Below are 15,198 nucleotides of genomic sequence, written 5' to 3' on the forward strand. Positions count from 1 at the left end.
CAGGAGTGCTCCGGAGGGCAGAGGGGCGAGCAGAGATAGTGTCCCTGAGCTCCCAAACCTCCCCGCCCTGTCCCCTGCCCAGGACAACTTTGGGCTGGAGCTGGCAGCCGTGGAGGCAGCAGTGCGGAAACACGAAGCCATTGAGACGGACATCGTGGCCTACAGCGGCCGGGTGCAGGCCGTGGACGCTGTGGCTGCAGAGCTGGCCGCCGAGCACTACCACGACATCAAGCGCATTGCCGCGCGGCAGCACAACGTGGCCCGGCTCTGGGACTTCTTGCGGCAGATGGTGGCCGCCCGGCGGGAGCGGCTCCTCATCAACCTGGAGCTACAGAAGGTGTTTCAGGACCTGCTCTACCTCATGGATTGGATGGAAGAGATGAAGGTACCAGCAGGGCATGTGTGGCGGGCTTCAGATGATCGGGATCGTGGGGGTACCACTGGGGGTACATTCGCTCACTTGCTCAGCTGATCTTCACAGAGTACGTTCCAGTGCAGAGCCCCGTCCCCAGTTCAGATGAGCAGAGCAGACAGCCCCGTACTCCTGGGGCTCACATCCTAGTGGGAGGAGGTTGATGATGAAATCATCAACCTCTCGACAAACAAAATAGCAGGTGGCATAACACCTGTGAGGAAGCGGGAGCAGGGCCATGCGATGGCGTGGTCTGCAAGGCCTCGCTGAGCACCTACCCTTTAAGCTGAGCCCAGACTAGCACAAGGAGCCAGCACAGGGAGATCAGAGGAGAGAACATTCCAGGCAGAAGGAACAGCTAGGCAAAGGCCCCAGGCCTGTTCAGCGTGGCATGTTTGGCATGAGAGGGAGGCCAGAGGGTTGTAAGGACAGGGAAAGGGGCGGGGGGCGGAGGGGACAGCGACCAGCTCACTTAGGGCCTTACAGGCCTGGGCAAGGAGTTTGGGTTTTATTCAAGTGACATGGAGCATTAAAAGTGATTAGAAGGGTTTGGAAAGGGGAAAGACGTGATTCTGCCTTACATTTTCCGAAAGGTCATTTTGACTACTATATAAAGAAGGGCTGTGGGCAGCCAGCGTGGGAGCCGAGAGACCTGTTAGAAGGGATCTAGGCGAGAGATGGGGACAAGGATGGGTCTGGAGAGAGGCTGAAGATCGCTGGGGTGCTGGGGACCGAGCCGTGACGATAGGAGGGTGGCGATAATTCTGGGGCTGAGAAGATGAGTCAGAGCAGAGATTCCAGGACCAGGATTTAGTAAGATGGAGGTTCCACAGGAGGGGAGTTGAGTATAAAGAGGCCGACAGAACTGGGGTGTCACCGTATGTGTGAGTAAGGGTTGGCAGATGGGAGCAGGTGTGTTTACCTGGGTGTGACACCCGGAGCCGCCCAGAGAGGTCAGGAGGTACAGTTGACCCAGGAAAACAGAGCGAGGGTAGAGTGAGTGAGTGAGTGAGTGTGTGTGTGTGTGTGTGTGTGTGTGTGGCGGGGAGATAACGGTGCGGCGCTCAGACGGGCATCAGCGTGCCGCGTGTGCCTGGCAGGGCCGGCTGCAGTCTCCGGACCTGGGCAAGCACCTGGCTGGAGTGGAGGACCTGCTGCAGCTGCACGAGCTGGTGGAAGCAGACATCGCCGTGCAGGCTGAGAGGGTGCGAGCTGTCAGTGCCTCTGCCCTGCGCTTCCGTGACCCAGGGAAAGGTGAAACAGCAAGACTGGGAAAACCTGTGGCCAGGAGGGGTGACGGGTGGATGGTGGGCAACAGAACTAGGGAGGGAGGCCAGAGAGAGGAGGGTGGGGACTGTCTGTAACCAAGGATGAATGCGGGGGCAGCAGAAGGGCTGGGTTACAGCTGGACTCCCCACCGTGACTTTTTCAGAGTATAAACCATGCGACCCGCAGCTGGTGTCAGAGCGGGTAGCCACCCTGGAGCGGAGCTACGAGGCCCTGTGCGAGTTGGCAGCGGCGAGGCGGGCGCGCCTAGAGGAGTCCCGGCGCCTCTGGCGCTTCCTCTGGGAGGTGGGCGAGGCCGAGGCCTGGGTGCGGGAGCAGCAGCACCTGTTGGCCTCAGCTGAAAGCGGCCGAGACCTGACCGGCGTCCTCCGCCTGCTCAACAAGCACACAGCCCTGCGAGGCGAGATGAGTGGCCGGCTGGGGCCCTTGAAGCTCACCCTGGAGCAGGGCCAGCAGTTAGTCGCCGAGGGCCACCCCGGGGCAGGCCAGGCTGCTGCCCGTGCGGCCGAGCTCCAAGCCCAGTGGGAGCGGCTTGAGGCTCTGGCGGAGGAGCGTGCCCAGCGGCTCGCCCAGGCCGCCAGCCTCTACCAGTTCCAGGCAGACGCCAACGACATGGAGGCCTGGCTGGTGGACGCGCTGCGCCTGGTGTCCAGTCCCGAGCTGGGGCACGACGAGTTCTCCACGCAGGCCCTGGCCCGGCAGCATCGGGCCCTGGAGGAGGAGATCCGAGGACACCGGCCCACCCTGGATGCCTTGAAGGAACAGTCCTCAGCCCTGCCTCCCGTGCTGGGCCGCACACCCGAGGTGCAGGGCAGGGTGCCCGCTCTGGAGCGGCACTATGAGGAGCTGCAGGCCCGGGCGGGCGAGCGAGCGCGGGCCCTGGAGGCGGCCCTGGCACTTTATACCATGCTCAGCGAGGCCGGGGCCTGTGGGCTGTGGGTGGAGGAGAAGGAGCAGTGGCTGAACGGGCTGACCCTGCCAGAGCGCCTGGAGGACCTCGAAGTCGTGCAGCAGAGGTAGGCCCCCTACGGGCTCCCTCCCTGACGGCCTTGGGAGTTGGGGGCCAGCTCGTGGGACCGCGTCCTGCCCTAAACTGCCTGCTCTGGCTATGGCCCTTGAATTGGTTTTTTGTTTTAATGAAAAATGCTAAACATACTTAAAAGTAGAAAACATTATGCAACAAACTCCTATAGTCCACCACCCGGGTTCAGTAATTGTCAGTATCTTGCTCTATTTGATTCATTTTTTTTTCAAAAGCAAATCCCCAACATTATCATTTCATCTGTACATTCATGCTCCAGGATACGTCCTTTAAGAAGTATAAGGAAGTATTCTTAAATATAGTAAATTATTTTTTAATTGTGTGTGTGGACCTAAAATAGCTAAGGTTTTAAAGTTGTAAACCTTGTAGGCAGAGACACCGATTGAGCTCTCATGAAGTAGTTTTATTTACAGAGCAATAAATCTTAAAATCATTTAGAAAGGACATTTTTCTTATAGAACCACAATACCATTACCACATGGAACAAAATTAGCAGTTCCTTACTGTCATTTACTACTTATTCTATATTCAAATTTCCTGGTAGTTTTAAAATTATAATAAAATACTTTTTAATTGTCAAAATATCCATGACAGGGGTCGGCAAACCACAGCCCTTTGTCCAAATCCAGCCTGCAGCCTGTTTTTTTTGTAAATAAAGCTTTATTGGTACAATGTCACCCTCATTCATATATATATTGTCCTGTGGCTGCTTTTGCACTAAGATAACAGAGCTGAATACTTGTGACAAAGACCTTATGGCCCACAAAGCCTAAAACAGCTATTATCTGGCCCTTTACAGAAACAGATTAGACTTTGCTCTATGAGAATGTAAAATATCCCTGGGAGAAGTTACACTTCACTTAAATATTTTTGGTTATAAATAAATTTATTTATTTATTTATTTTAATTTTTTTGGCAAGGCAATCCTTGGTTGACCTCACAGATTGCAAGGACTTTGTCAGCTTACAATCCCTTATTTTTCTTTTTTTTATTTTTTACACCTATAGCACCTGGTCTTCCTAGGTGGTCTCCCATCCAAGTACTAACCAGGCCCGACCCTGCTTAGCTTCCAAGATCAGACGGGATGGGGCTTGTTCAGGGTAGCATGGCCGTAGACTCAATTCATTTTTAACACATGTTAGGAGGGGACCCAGAGAGACAGCTAAGGGTAAGTCCCCAGAAGAACAAGAGAGGTTCTGATAAAGGGTGGGGACCTGTGTCAGGATTAGTTGACTTATTGTGCAACTGTTCCTGACCTTCAACTTTCACATCTTTTTGAGCAAATCTAGAGATGACATTTTTTCTACTTGTTTGGGGGGAGTTGAGAGCTCCCCATTTACTCATAGGTACTGTGAGCCTGTAGTGAGAGGTGCAGAGGCTCCTGTAGCTAAGCCTCATGGTGACAGACGGGAGTTCTCATGGGCATCTGGGCAGGCGGGCTGGTGCGTCAGCCTCCCCCGCTCAGTCCAGCTCTTCCACCCCCTCAGGTTCGAGACCCTGGAGCCTGAAATGAATGCCCTTGCGGCACGAATTACTGCCGTGAATGACATTGCGGAACAGTTGCTAAAGGCCAACCCTCCGAGCAAGGACAGCATTGTCAACACCCAGAAGCAGCTCAATCACAGGTGGGCTGAAGAGGGCAGGGAACTGGGGGAGGGCAGGGAACTGAGAAGGGGCACGGCAGATGGGGATGGCAACTGGAAGAGAGTTCTGTAGGGCATGGGATGGAGGCGGAAAATGAGGAGGGCAGGTGGTCTGGGATGTGTTGGGGGTAGGGGAATAATTAAAGGGATGAAGCGGGTAAATGTCTTCTAAAGAAGCTGGGGCCTGGACAGGGAGCAAGCAAGAAGAAGACAAGATGAGACAGGTGGTAGAATATACCTAGAGAGAGAGCCAGGGAAGAAGCTTCTAGATATACCTGGGGAGGGCAGGGAAGCCGAGCGACTCCGGACACCAGACCTACCCTCTACTTTCAGGTGGCAGCAGTTTCGGTCCCTGGCGGATGGCAAGAAGGCAGCTCTGACGTCAGCCCTGAGCATTCAGAACTACCACTTGGAGTGCACAGAGACCCAGGCCTGGATGAGAGAAAAGACCAAGGTCATCGAGTCCACCCAGGGCCTGGGCAATGACCTGGCCGGGGTGCTGGCACTGCAGCGTAAACTGGCTGGCACCGAGCGGGACCTGGAAGCTATCTCCGCCCGGGTGGGTGAACTGACTCGCGAGGCAAATGCCCTGGCTGCTGGCCACCCTGCCCAAGCCCCTGCCATCAAGGCTCGGCTTGGAGAGGTGCAAGCTGGCTGGGAGGACCTCAGGGCCACCATGCGACGTCGAGAGGAGTCGCTGGGTGAGGCACGACGGCTGCAGGACTTCCTACGCAGCTTGGATGACTTCCAGGCTTGGCTAGGTCGCACACAGACCGCTGTGGCCTCTGAAGAAGGGCCGGCCACCCTGCCTGAGGCAGAGGCCCTTCTGGCCCAACACGCAGGCCTGCGTGGAGAAGTGGAGCGGGCCCAGAGCGAGTACAGCAGGCTGCGGGCCTTGGGTGAGGAAGTGACCCGGGACCAGGCCGATCCCCAGTGCCTCTTTCTACGACAGCGACTTGAAGCCTTGGGAACTGGCTGGGAAGAGCTGGGCCGCATGTGGGAGAGCCGGCAAGGCCGCCTGGCCCAGGCCCATGGCTTCCAGGGCTTCCTGCGGGATGCTCGCCAGGCCGAGGGTGTACTCAGCAGCCAGGTGAGAACCCAGAGGACAAAGTCCCAACCTGGAAGAAGAGGGAAGTAGGGACCAGGGGGAATGTGAAGGAGAGCGGTGGATGTGGAGGAAAAGGCAGCAGGCGGAGTAGTCAAGGCCACAGGATGGGCAGAAAGAACATGTCAGGAAAATATGGACGTGAAAAAAAATGATATAACTATAACTTACCAAAACTGATGTAAACTGGCTTGTCATAGAATTATTAAAGAACTCAAGTCACTAGCTAGAAGTAAGATGAAACAGGGTCTAGACTATAAAGATCCTCCAGCCCAGCTCCCTTAAAACTTCCAGGCACCATCTGCCCCTGTCTTCAGAGCTGGCCAGTCCACCCCGCCCCTTCCTGGTCAGCCTCCATGTCTCGGATGTGCCCTTTTGGTAGGCCCCTTCTGAGAGGCTGAATTATGCTTTGAGAAGTGAGCTCACTCCCTCCCCTCCACACAGGAGTATGTTTTGTCTCACACGGAGATGCCGGGGACGCTCCAGGCTGCTGATGCCACCATAAAGAAACTGGAAGACTTCATGAGCACCATGGACGCCAACGGGGAGCGGATCCGCGGGCTCCTGGAGGCCGGGCGCCAGCTGGTGTCTGAGGGCAACATCCATGCGGAGAAGATCCGAGAGAAGGCAGACTCCATTGAGAAGAGGTATGAGGAGGACGGCAGGCAAATGAGAGGCCCGAGCGGGAAATAAGTAGAAGCAGGATGGCCTCAAAGATGGAGAGTGGCAGTCGGACCGGCAGACGGGGGTGGGGAGCTGACATAAAATAGAGGCGCAAGAGCCCAGTGGTCAGGGGGACTAAGCCATGAGCTGGGACGTTCTGCCCCTCCCCCACCTGGGTGAAATGAAGTCTACCAGGATAGCTGGCCGCTGGCCGTAGGTTTCCTGGATTGTCTTAGAGTGTTCCCTGAAGGCCTTGTCCCCACACGAGGAGGACGGAAGGCTTCTGGTTAGTTAGAGGGTCATAACCTTTTCCCAGCAAGTTTAAGAGTTTCACAGGGGGCCGTCATTACAGGCATGGGAAGAATCAGGAAGCAGTGCAGCAGCTCCTGGGCCGTCTTCGGGAAAACCGAGAGCAGCAACATTTCTTACAAGATTGTCACGAGGTGAGACCCTCAGCTCCCCCATGTCCTCTGCGACATCCCCTAGCCATCCCTTTCCCACAGCGCTCTGGCTCTTTGAGCCTAGAATAAGTCCACTGCGGTGTCGCCTGAGCATGCGAACCCCTGCATGGCTTCTCCTCACACCCACCACTGCTCCTGCCTCACCTTCCCCCACTTGATGCCTCACTCTCCCCTTCCTCTGAAATGTACTCTGCCTTTGTCCATCCCTGCTCTGTGCTTGGTCCAGCTGAAACTCTGGATCGACGAGAAGATGCTGACAGCCCAGGACGTGTCCTATGACGAGGCCCGCAACCTGCACACCAAGTGGCAGAAGCACCAGGCGTTCATGGCCGAGCTGGCCGCCAACAAGGACTGGCTGGACAAGGTGGACAAGGTGAGCAGTGTGACAGGAGCAGCCTCCTCTAAACACAGTGCAGGGGCGGGCCCTGCTTCTAGCTTCTAGATATGGCTATTTCATGGTTAGAGGTCATGGGGCCTCCTGTGCCAAACTTCCAAGGTGGAAAGTTGTGATCTGAGGAACAAAGTCTCAGGTCTATGGGACAGCGACTCCAGAACTAGGAGGAGATTTGTATAAGCAAGAAGCCAAACTGCAGTTTTGGGTCAACACAATAACTATTCCTGGGTCTGGAGCAGGATGACACTCTTCAGCAGGGGTCAGCACACTTCTATAAAGGACCGGAGGGTAGATATTATAGGCTATGGCAGCCATACAGTTTCTGCTGCAACTGCTCAACTCTGCCATTGCAGCGCAAAAGCAGCCGTAGAGAATATGTAAACAAATGACGTAGCTGTGTTCCAATAAAACCTTATTCATAAAAACAGGCAGTAGGCCAGATTTGGCCCACGGGCCACAGTTTGCCAACCCTCGCTTTTGAGTCTTGCAATTCCTAGTATTCGGTCTCCCATCCAGCTCTTTCTCAAAAGCTGAGTGGGGGTAAGACTTCATTTCTACTCAGCAAGTATTCCTGGACAACGTTATATGTGCTCAGCACTTTGCTAGGTGCCGCAAGGTATATAAAAAGACACTTTTCCTCCCTCGAGGGCATAATGGGTGGGGAGAAGAGGAAATCAGCGTGTGTTCAGTTTTTCCACTTGTTCAGCAAATATTTGTGTTAGGCACTGAGGGGGATCAAAGGTGATTCCACATGGGCTCTGCCCTCGAGGAGTGACACCGTGGTGAGGATGTAAGACAAACACAAATAAATAAATTAAATCCAAAGCAGAATATGATCAGTACAATAAGAGAGGGCCGGATAAAACCCAGGCGCTGAGGAGAGACGAGATATGGGACTCTTCAAAGTAGGAGCCTCCAGGGTAGACCATGAAGGACGAGTAGAATTTGGACAAGCAGAGATGCTGGAGGGAAGATGTTTCTAGGTAGAGAACACAATGCGAGCAAGAAATCAGAGAAGCGTGGAAGTGGTGGGTGCCTGCATGGGAGTGAGGCGGGATAAGTCAGTCTGGCAGGAACAGAAAACGCATGAAGGGGCCCCATGGGAAAAAAGGCGGAAAAACCCTGCTGGGCCAGGTCGTGACAGCCGTGATTGCCACTTAAAGACTGTGTGCGTGTCAAAGTGTGGATTGTGCTGAACATTTGTGAAGTTACCTGAACAGTGCTACACTCTGACGCTCTCCATCCTGGCAGCCACATGTCTTACTTTGTGTTCCCCTAGAAGCAGACCCTGAAACAAGGCTTTCAGGGCAGGCCACTTAAATGGAGGATGATCGTAGGAAACACCAGTAGGGGAGTGGGGAGATGAGACGGAGCAGGAAAGGTGGTCAGTTAAGGGTTCACTACCACGTCAGCCACCTCAATGGGCAGCCGGCACTCAGTCCTAACGGGCACCCCGGGGCAGCATAAGGCATGCATCAGTTATCCCGACCAAAGCACAAGGATGCCGACTATTTGTCCACTGACTCCCTGTCTGCCACTGGTTCTCGGGGAAGTAATTTCCTGGCTCTCCCAGCCTGCCTTGCAAGCAAGTCAAGAGACCATGCTTCCCTCATCTCTCAGGAAAAAAAAGGTCCGCCAGCAGAAAGGCTGGGAAGACAGGTAAGACTCACTCGCCATAGGTCAGGTGAGGGGTGAGGAAGCTGAGAGAGATGAAATGATAGCAAACAACACGAGACCACATGTGACATAACACTAGAAACCAGAAGCACGAGGGAACTCAAAATAGGAAAGATCGCCACGGCTTCTGCGTTGAATGAGGTTGGAGCTGGACCTCAAAGGAGAAGTAGGGTTCGGTCAGCAGTGAGGCAGGGAAGTGTGGAGGAGGTTAAAACCTCTGAGAAGACCATGTTGAGGAAAACACACAACTGGGAAGTCTTGCCCACACTTCAGGTCTCTATTGCCCTTTAGGTCCCTGGCCTGTGAAGTTCAGTGATGTCTAATTGTGACACTCACACTTCTTTGTCCCACCACCCAGGAAGGGCGGGAGCTGAGCCTCGAGAAGCCAGAGCTGAAAGCCCTGGTGTCGGAGAAACTGGAGGACCTGCACAAGCGCTGGGACGAGCTGGAGACCACCACCCAGGCCAAGGCCCGCAGCCTCTTCGATGCCAACCGGGCCGAGCTGTTTGCCCAGAGCTGCTCTGCCCTGGAGAGCTGGCTGCTGAGCCTGCAGGCCCAGCTGCACTCCGACGACTACGGCAAGGACCTCACCAGCGTCAACATTCTGCTCAAGAAGCAGCAGGTGCGCAGGCCTTGGCTGGGGATGATGAACAGCAGAAGAAAGGAGGAGGGGGCCTGTAGCTCTTGCGAGTGGGGAGGCCATTTCCAGCCCTCACAGATGACATTTTCACTGGTATTTCTCAAAGCGATTTCCATGGGCCACCAGGTCAGATCTGGGAGTGTCTATCAGTCGGAGTCAAGTCAGGAGACAGAAACTACACTAATTTCAACAAGGAAACTTTAGTAAAAAAAGTATTAGTTAGTAGAAGGTGGTTGACTACCAGAGTGGGAAAGAGAACTCCAAAGCAGGAGTCAGAAAATGTTTTCTGTAAAGGGCCAGGTAGTAAATATTTTAGGCTTTGTGGGGTTCATGCAGTCTCTGTCACAGCTATTCCCTTTTGTCCTTGTATGGTAAAAACAGCCATAGGACAATACATAAAAGAATGGCGTGGCTGTGTGCCAATAAAACTTTATTTAAAAAAACAGGCAGAGCCTGCATTTCCCGATCTTTGCTCCAAAGAATATAGGAATAGCAAATGTGGGGAGTACCCCTGGAAGGAACTAGATGCCCTCCCCCACCCCAAGGCTGAGTTTCGGCTGAGGGAGAAGAAATTTGTTAGGATATTGCAGACCAGAGCAGGGCCGAAGCTGGCAGGCCAAGGCTGGCCAGCAGGATGTTGCCACTGGGATGCCAGCAAAACTTGCTGTAGGGGGCGAGCCACCAGGTCTCCTGCACACCATGGGCAGTTTTGCTGCAGGAGCAAGAAGAAAAGCACACTGGACCCATAAATCACCCTTCTTCTCTGATGCATCCTGGTGTCCCTCCAGCGCCCTCTACTGACAAGGCCTAGCATCGCGCCAGCTGGCAAAGGAGAAAGGTTTACAGGGTCCAGTTCCCACGTCTCAAAACTGAGAAAGGTGGATTTGGAATGAAGGTGCATTTGGGACTGAGAGGCAATAAATTGCGAACTGGCACAGTTATCACGCCCTCCCCCGGACTCTTCTGTATGTTAAAATGTATATTAGAGTTTGAAATCCACCCATCTAGGCCACGAAGAGATACTTTTCCCGGGGCTCGCCCCAAGACAAGAAATCACGTTGGCTTCACGCTGACTAGTGTCTCCTGAGTTTGATGGTGCAGGCATCGCGATAACATCTCCTTCCTCTCCTGGGCTGGCAGATGCTGGAGCGGGAGATGGCTGTGCGGGAGAAGGAGGTGGAGGCGATCCAGGCCCAGGCAAAAGCGCTGGCCCAGGAAGACCAGGGTGCAGGGGAGGTGGAGCGGACCTCGAGGGCTGTGGAGGAGAAGTTCAGGGCCCTGTGCCAGCCCATGAAGGAGCGCTGCCAGCGCCTGCAGGCCTCTCGCGAGCAGCACCAGTTCCACCGGGACGTGGAGGATGAGATCGTGAGTCACTAGGATGGGGACAGGGTAGAGTCATCACCATGGCAACCTGCTCCCTGCCTTGTGCTGGGAAGGTATCAGCAGTGCTTCCCTTTGGCATGGAAAATCAACCCCCTCAAGACACTGAGGGATGCCCTCTAGGTCCCTTTACCCCAGAACCAAACGAGACCATTTCCTATACACAAACCAGGCGCCCTAGAAAGCCTCCCCGCCAAGAATCCCCACTCTCCAACCCCAGCTCTTACTTTGCCCTCCGGACCTCCACTGACCACCCCCCACCTTCCTCATGCAGTTGTGGGTGACGGAGCGGCTACCCATGGCTAGCTCCAGGGAACATGGCAAGGACCTGCCCAGTGTCCAGCTCCTTATGAAGAAAAACCAGGTGAGGCAGAGGCTAACGGCAAAGAAAAAATCCCAAGATCCTCCTTGGACGCTGAATTTTGTTTCTTCTTAAGACCTGGGGTTTCTCTGCCTCCCCTCGATGCAGTGTGGGATCCCAGACTTCAGTGGGTTTGGCCTTTCCTCACCAGGGGTGGATGGTTACCCTTGGTAGCAGATCATAGGGATCAGAGAGGGGCTTTACCATCACACCCCCGGGCCAGAAGGGAGGGGAAGTGAAGGGGATTCAGGAAGGAAGAGAAACAAAGAGTGTGAGGGGCCTTAATTTGAGTAGGTGTAAGGGGACACGGCAGGTGGGGAGGTCCTTAGCAAACCTTACAGTGTTTCCTTTTATGTTGCTGGGGACAGACCCTGCAGAAGGAGATCCAGGGCCATGAGCCTCGGATTGCGGACCTAAGGGAGCGGCAGCGTGCCCTGGGGGCGGCCGCAGCAGGCCCGGAGCTGGCTGAGCTGCAGGAAATGTGGAAACGCCTGAGCCATGAGCTGGAGCTTCGAGGGAAGCGACTGGAGGAAGCCCTGCGGGCCCAGCAGTTCTACCGTGACGCCGCCGAGGCAGAGGCCTGGATGGGCGAGCAAGAGTTACACATGATGGGCCAGGAGAAAGCCAAGGTGAGGGCAAGGACAGAGCTCAGCCTGTGTGGCCGCTTCTTTCCTTCCCGTGACCCCCACTGCCTGATGCCCACTGTCCGGTCCCCCAGGATGAGCTGAGTGCCCAGGCCGAGGTGAAGAAGCATCAGGTATTGGAGCAAGCCCTGGCTGACTATGCCCAGACCATCCACCAGCTAGCAGCCAGCAGCCAAGACATGATTGACCACGACCACCCAGAGAAGTGAGCACAGTGGCAGCAGGGGGGCCCAGCCCTTGGGGGAGTGGGGAGCCTGTCCCAGGAAGGAGCAGGGATTGTGGAGCCTTCCATACTATGTGCGTACAGAACCATCTAGAAAGCTGGAAAAGCGGGGACTTGACAAGCAGTTGGGAGGCTAAGAGGGGTGGGACTCTCTGGAACAGGCTAGGGATCAGAGCATGTACCCTAAGTCCCGTGGTGACCCCCGCTTACCCCCGCACAGCACGCGGATATCCATCCGCCAAGCGCAGGTAGACAAGCTGTACGCCAGCCTGAAGGAGCTGGCCGGGGAGCGGCGGGAGCGCCTGCAGGAGCACCTCCGCCTGTGCCAGCTCCGCCGTGAGCTGGACGACCTGGAGCAGTGGATCCAGGAGCGTGAGGTGGTGGCGGCCTCCCACGAGCTGGGCCAGGACTACGAGCACGTGACGGTGAGTGCGGGAAGGACACCAGCTGCAGGCCAGCTCCTGGAAGAGGACCCGCTAGGAGACTAGGGCCTGGTCCCGGGCTGAGCATCAAGGGACAGGGATCAAGACCAGGCAGGGCAGGCACTGTTCTCCTGGGTTTCAAGGTATTTAATTTGAAAAATTGTGCAGAAAAGAGGACGTGGGGCTGCACATAGACTTAGGCAAAAAGGAAATTACCAGTCACTCTTTTCGAAGGTATAGGGTCTCCCTATCTGAAGGCTAAAGGTTCTAAGCATCCCAGTGTCTTTGCTGGGGGCCGGGATGTCACTCACATCCGGAGTCACTGGGAACCAGCAGCATCTGCCCATAGACTCAGCAGCTGGAGAAACCCATTTCGGCCCATGAGGCCCAGGGGAGAAAAGTGGGCTCTCAGGTTGGGGTGAGAGGACTCGCCCCACTAGGCAGGGACCGTATCTTCATGTCACAGTGTTGTCCGTGCAACTGTTCCCTCCACCAGATGCTCCGGGACAAATTCCGAGAGTTCTCTCGGGACACGAGCACCATCGGTCAGGAGCGTGTGGACAGTGCCAATGCACTGGCCAATGGGCTCATCGCTGGGGGCCATGCTGCCCGGGCCACCGTGGCCGAGTGGAAGGACAGTCTCAACGAGGCCTGGGCCGACCTGCTCGAGCTGCTGGACACACGGGCTCAGGTGCTGGCAGCTGCACACGAGCTGCAGCGCTTCCTGCACGGGGCTCGCCAGGCCCTGGCGCGGGTGCAGCACAAGCAGCAGCAGCTCCCGGATGGGACCGGCCGTGACCTCAACGCCGCCGAGGCCCTGCAGCGCCGACACTGCGCCTTTGAGCACGACATCCAGGCCCTCAGCGCCCAGGTCTGACCCAAGCATGGGAGGTAGAGGGCGGCTCAGAGGAGACGTGGTGGGAAATGGGCTGGGGGCATGGCATCCTCTGGAAGGCCACCTAGGGATGAGGTAGAATCGCTCCAGGTAAACATCTCTGGCCAGGGGACATCGAGCTACCGCATTCACACCTTTCATGACAAGCCTTCTTGAGGGCTCGTGACATTTTCGTATGGTTCCAATGGCTAGAAGATTCTTAATGTTGTCCTAAAAATGCCCCCGTTGGCTAGCGCTCTAGACCCGCACGAATTAGGCATCGAGCCTTCCTGCGATGGTTGAAGCCCCGTGGGCCCCCACCCAAATCCCTTTTCAGACTGAAAATCTCATTCTAGCCATCTTTGCGGTCTCTCATCCTGGACAGGCCTCTGAAAGCCCAAGCGGCTAAAGGCCATTTTAAAGGGTTGCCTCACTCCCAAGCTAAGCCCAGGCCCCCAGATGAGACCCGAGAGAGCAGAGTGTGACAAGTCCTACTCTGAGCACCAGCCATCATCTTTCCCAGCCCCCCACCCTCTGCTCCTCCTCTCGCTTCTCGGGCTGGTAAAACGAGCAGGTGATGCAGAGCAGAGGTCAGGACTGAGGGGCGCACAGCTCCTCAGAGTCACCAGCTCTGCCCAACTCTGACCTGGGGCCCTGCAGGTCCAGCAGGTGCAGGACGACGGCCACCGGCTCCAGAAGGCCTACGCTGGAGACAAGGCCGAGGAGATCGGCCGCCACATGCAGGCCGTGGCCGAGGCCTGGGCCCAGCTCCAGGGGAGCTCTGCAGCCCGCCGCCAGCTGCTGCTGGACACCACGGACAAGTTCCGCTTCTTCATGGCCGTCCGGGAGCTGATGCTGTGGATGGACGGGGTGAACCTGCAGATGGATGCGCAGGAGCGGCCCCGGTGAGGCCGATGGTGCCCGAGACCTACGGGGGGTGTGAGCTGGTGCTGGGGTCCAGTCGTGGGCAGTGGGTGATGCGGTCTCTGTACCCTCAGGGATGTGTCCTCTGCAGACTTGGTCATCAAGAACCACCAGGGCATCAAGGCAGAGATAGAGGCCAGGGCTGACCGCTTCTCCTCTTGCATCGACATGGGGCAGGGGCTGCTGGCCAGGAGCCACTATGCGGCTGAGGAGGTGGGTGAGGCCTGGGTGTAGCCAGGGCGTCCTCACGGGGCAGGCCTTCACGCTGATTTCTCCCCTGAGCCTTTCCACTTCCTCTCATTCTTTCTTTATGGAAGCCTTCCACTCTCTCTCCCCTCAGTGCCGTTCAGGGATTTCCCCATTCCATCTCCCCCAGAACTATCTGCCTCTTGAAACCAGAAATCACTAGTTCCCCCGTGTGGTCCCCAGGGACCCTGAAAAGGCCCAGCTCTAACATCTCTGCTCCCCACCCCCCAGATCTCAGAGAAGTTATCTCAGCTGCAGACACGGCGCCAGGAGACAGCTGACAAGTGGCAGGAGAAGATGGACTGGCTCCAGCTTGGTGAGCTGCTGTGGGGACCAGGGAGCTGGCTGAGGGCTCCAGGCCCTGGGAGGAAGGGCGGGGGGTCTCGTGGCCTGTAGTTTCCAGTGTAAAACCAGGCATCCTGGGCATGGAATTCAAGGCAGTCACTCTTGGCACTGCCTGGCTCTGCCCTGCGCGCCTGCTTTGGGACAGTAGCTTTCTCTGTGTCCCTGTTCTGGAAGTGCTGTGGCTACAGTGCTCTGCCAGTGCCCGCTCTGACCTGCCATCCCCCTGCAATGCCCCCCCCATCCCTGCAGTTTTGGAGGTGCTCGTGTTTGGGAGAGACGCAGGTATGGCAGAGGCCTGGCTTTGCAGCCAGGAGCCATTGGTGCGAAGTGCTGAGCTGGGTTGCACTGTCGACGAAGTTGAGAGCCTCATCAAGCGGCACGAGGCCTTCCAGAAGTCAGCGGTGGCCTGGGAGGAGCGTTTCAGCGCGCTGGAGAAGCTCACTGCGGTGAGGGCT

The 15,198-nt window shown here is 56.1% G+C and overlaps 1 protein-coding gene and 1 pseudogene across 1 annotated transcript in view; one reads left to right on the forward strand and one right to left on the reverse strand.

The window, feature by feature from the left end:
* SPTBN2 (spectrin beta, non-erythrocytic 2) overlaps positions 1-15,198 on the forward strand; it is a 36,856-nt gene that overhangs the window by 18,306 nt on the left and 3,352 nt on the right. Inside the window, exons 12-30 of the mRNA XM_015588786.2 lie at positions 83-385; positions 1,513-1,666; positions 1,845-2,715; positions 4,229-4,366; positions 4,718-5,474; positions 5,934-6,136; positions 6,505-6,595; positions 6,840-6,986; positions 9,043-9,306; positions 10,465-10,689; positions 10,979-11,068; positions 11,434-11,694; positions 11,784-11,914; positions 12,153-12,357; positions 12,851-13,225; positions 13,889-14,133; positions 14,227-14,365; positions 14,630-14,714; positions 14,993-15,189. Of these exons, the coding sequence (XP_015444272.1) occupies positions 83-385; positions 1,513-1,666; positions 1,845-2,715; positions 4,229-4,366; positions 4,718-5,474; positions 5,934-6,136; positions 6,505-6,595; positions 6,840-6,986; positions 9,043-9,306; positions 10,465-10,689; positions 10,979-11,068; positions 11,434-11,694; positions 11,784-11,914; positions 12,153-12,357; positions 12,851-13,225; positions 13,889-14,133; positions 14,227-14,365; positions 14,630-14,714; positions 14,993-15,189 (4,881 nt within the window). The remainder of the gene's footprint in view (positions 1-82; positions 386-1,512; positions 1,667-1,844; positions 2,716-4,228; positions 4,367-4,717; positions 5,475-5,933; positions 6,137-6,504; positions 6,596-6,839; positions 6,987-9,042; positions 9,307-10,464; positions 10,690-10,978; positions 11,069-11,433; positions 11,695-11,783; positions 11,915-12,152; positions 12,358-12,850; positions 13,226-13,888; positions 14,134-14,226; positions 14,366-14,629; positions 14,715-14,992; positions 15,190-15,198) is intronic.
* Positions 3,740-3,858, reverse strand: LOC112479306 (annotated as a pseudogene).

The sequence above is a fragment of the Pteropus alecto genome, unplaced genomic scaffold (assembly GCF_000325575.1).
Source record: "Pteropus alecto unplaced genomic scaffold, ASM32557v1 scaffold43, whole genome shotgun sequence".
Classification (NCBI taxonomy): Eukaryota; Metazoa; Chordata; class Mammalia; order Chiroptera; family Pteropodidae; genus Pteropus; species Pteropus alecto.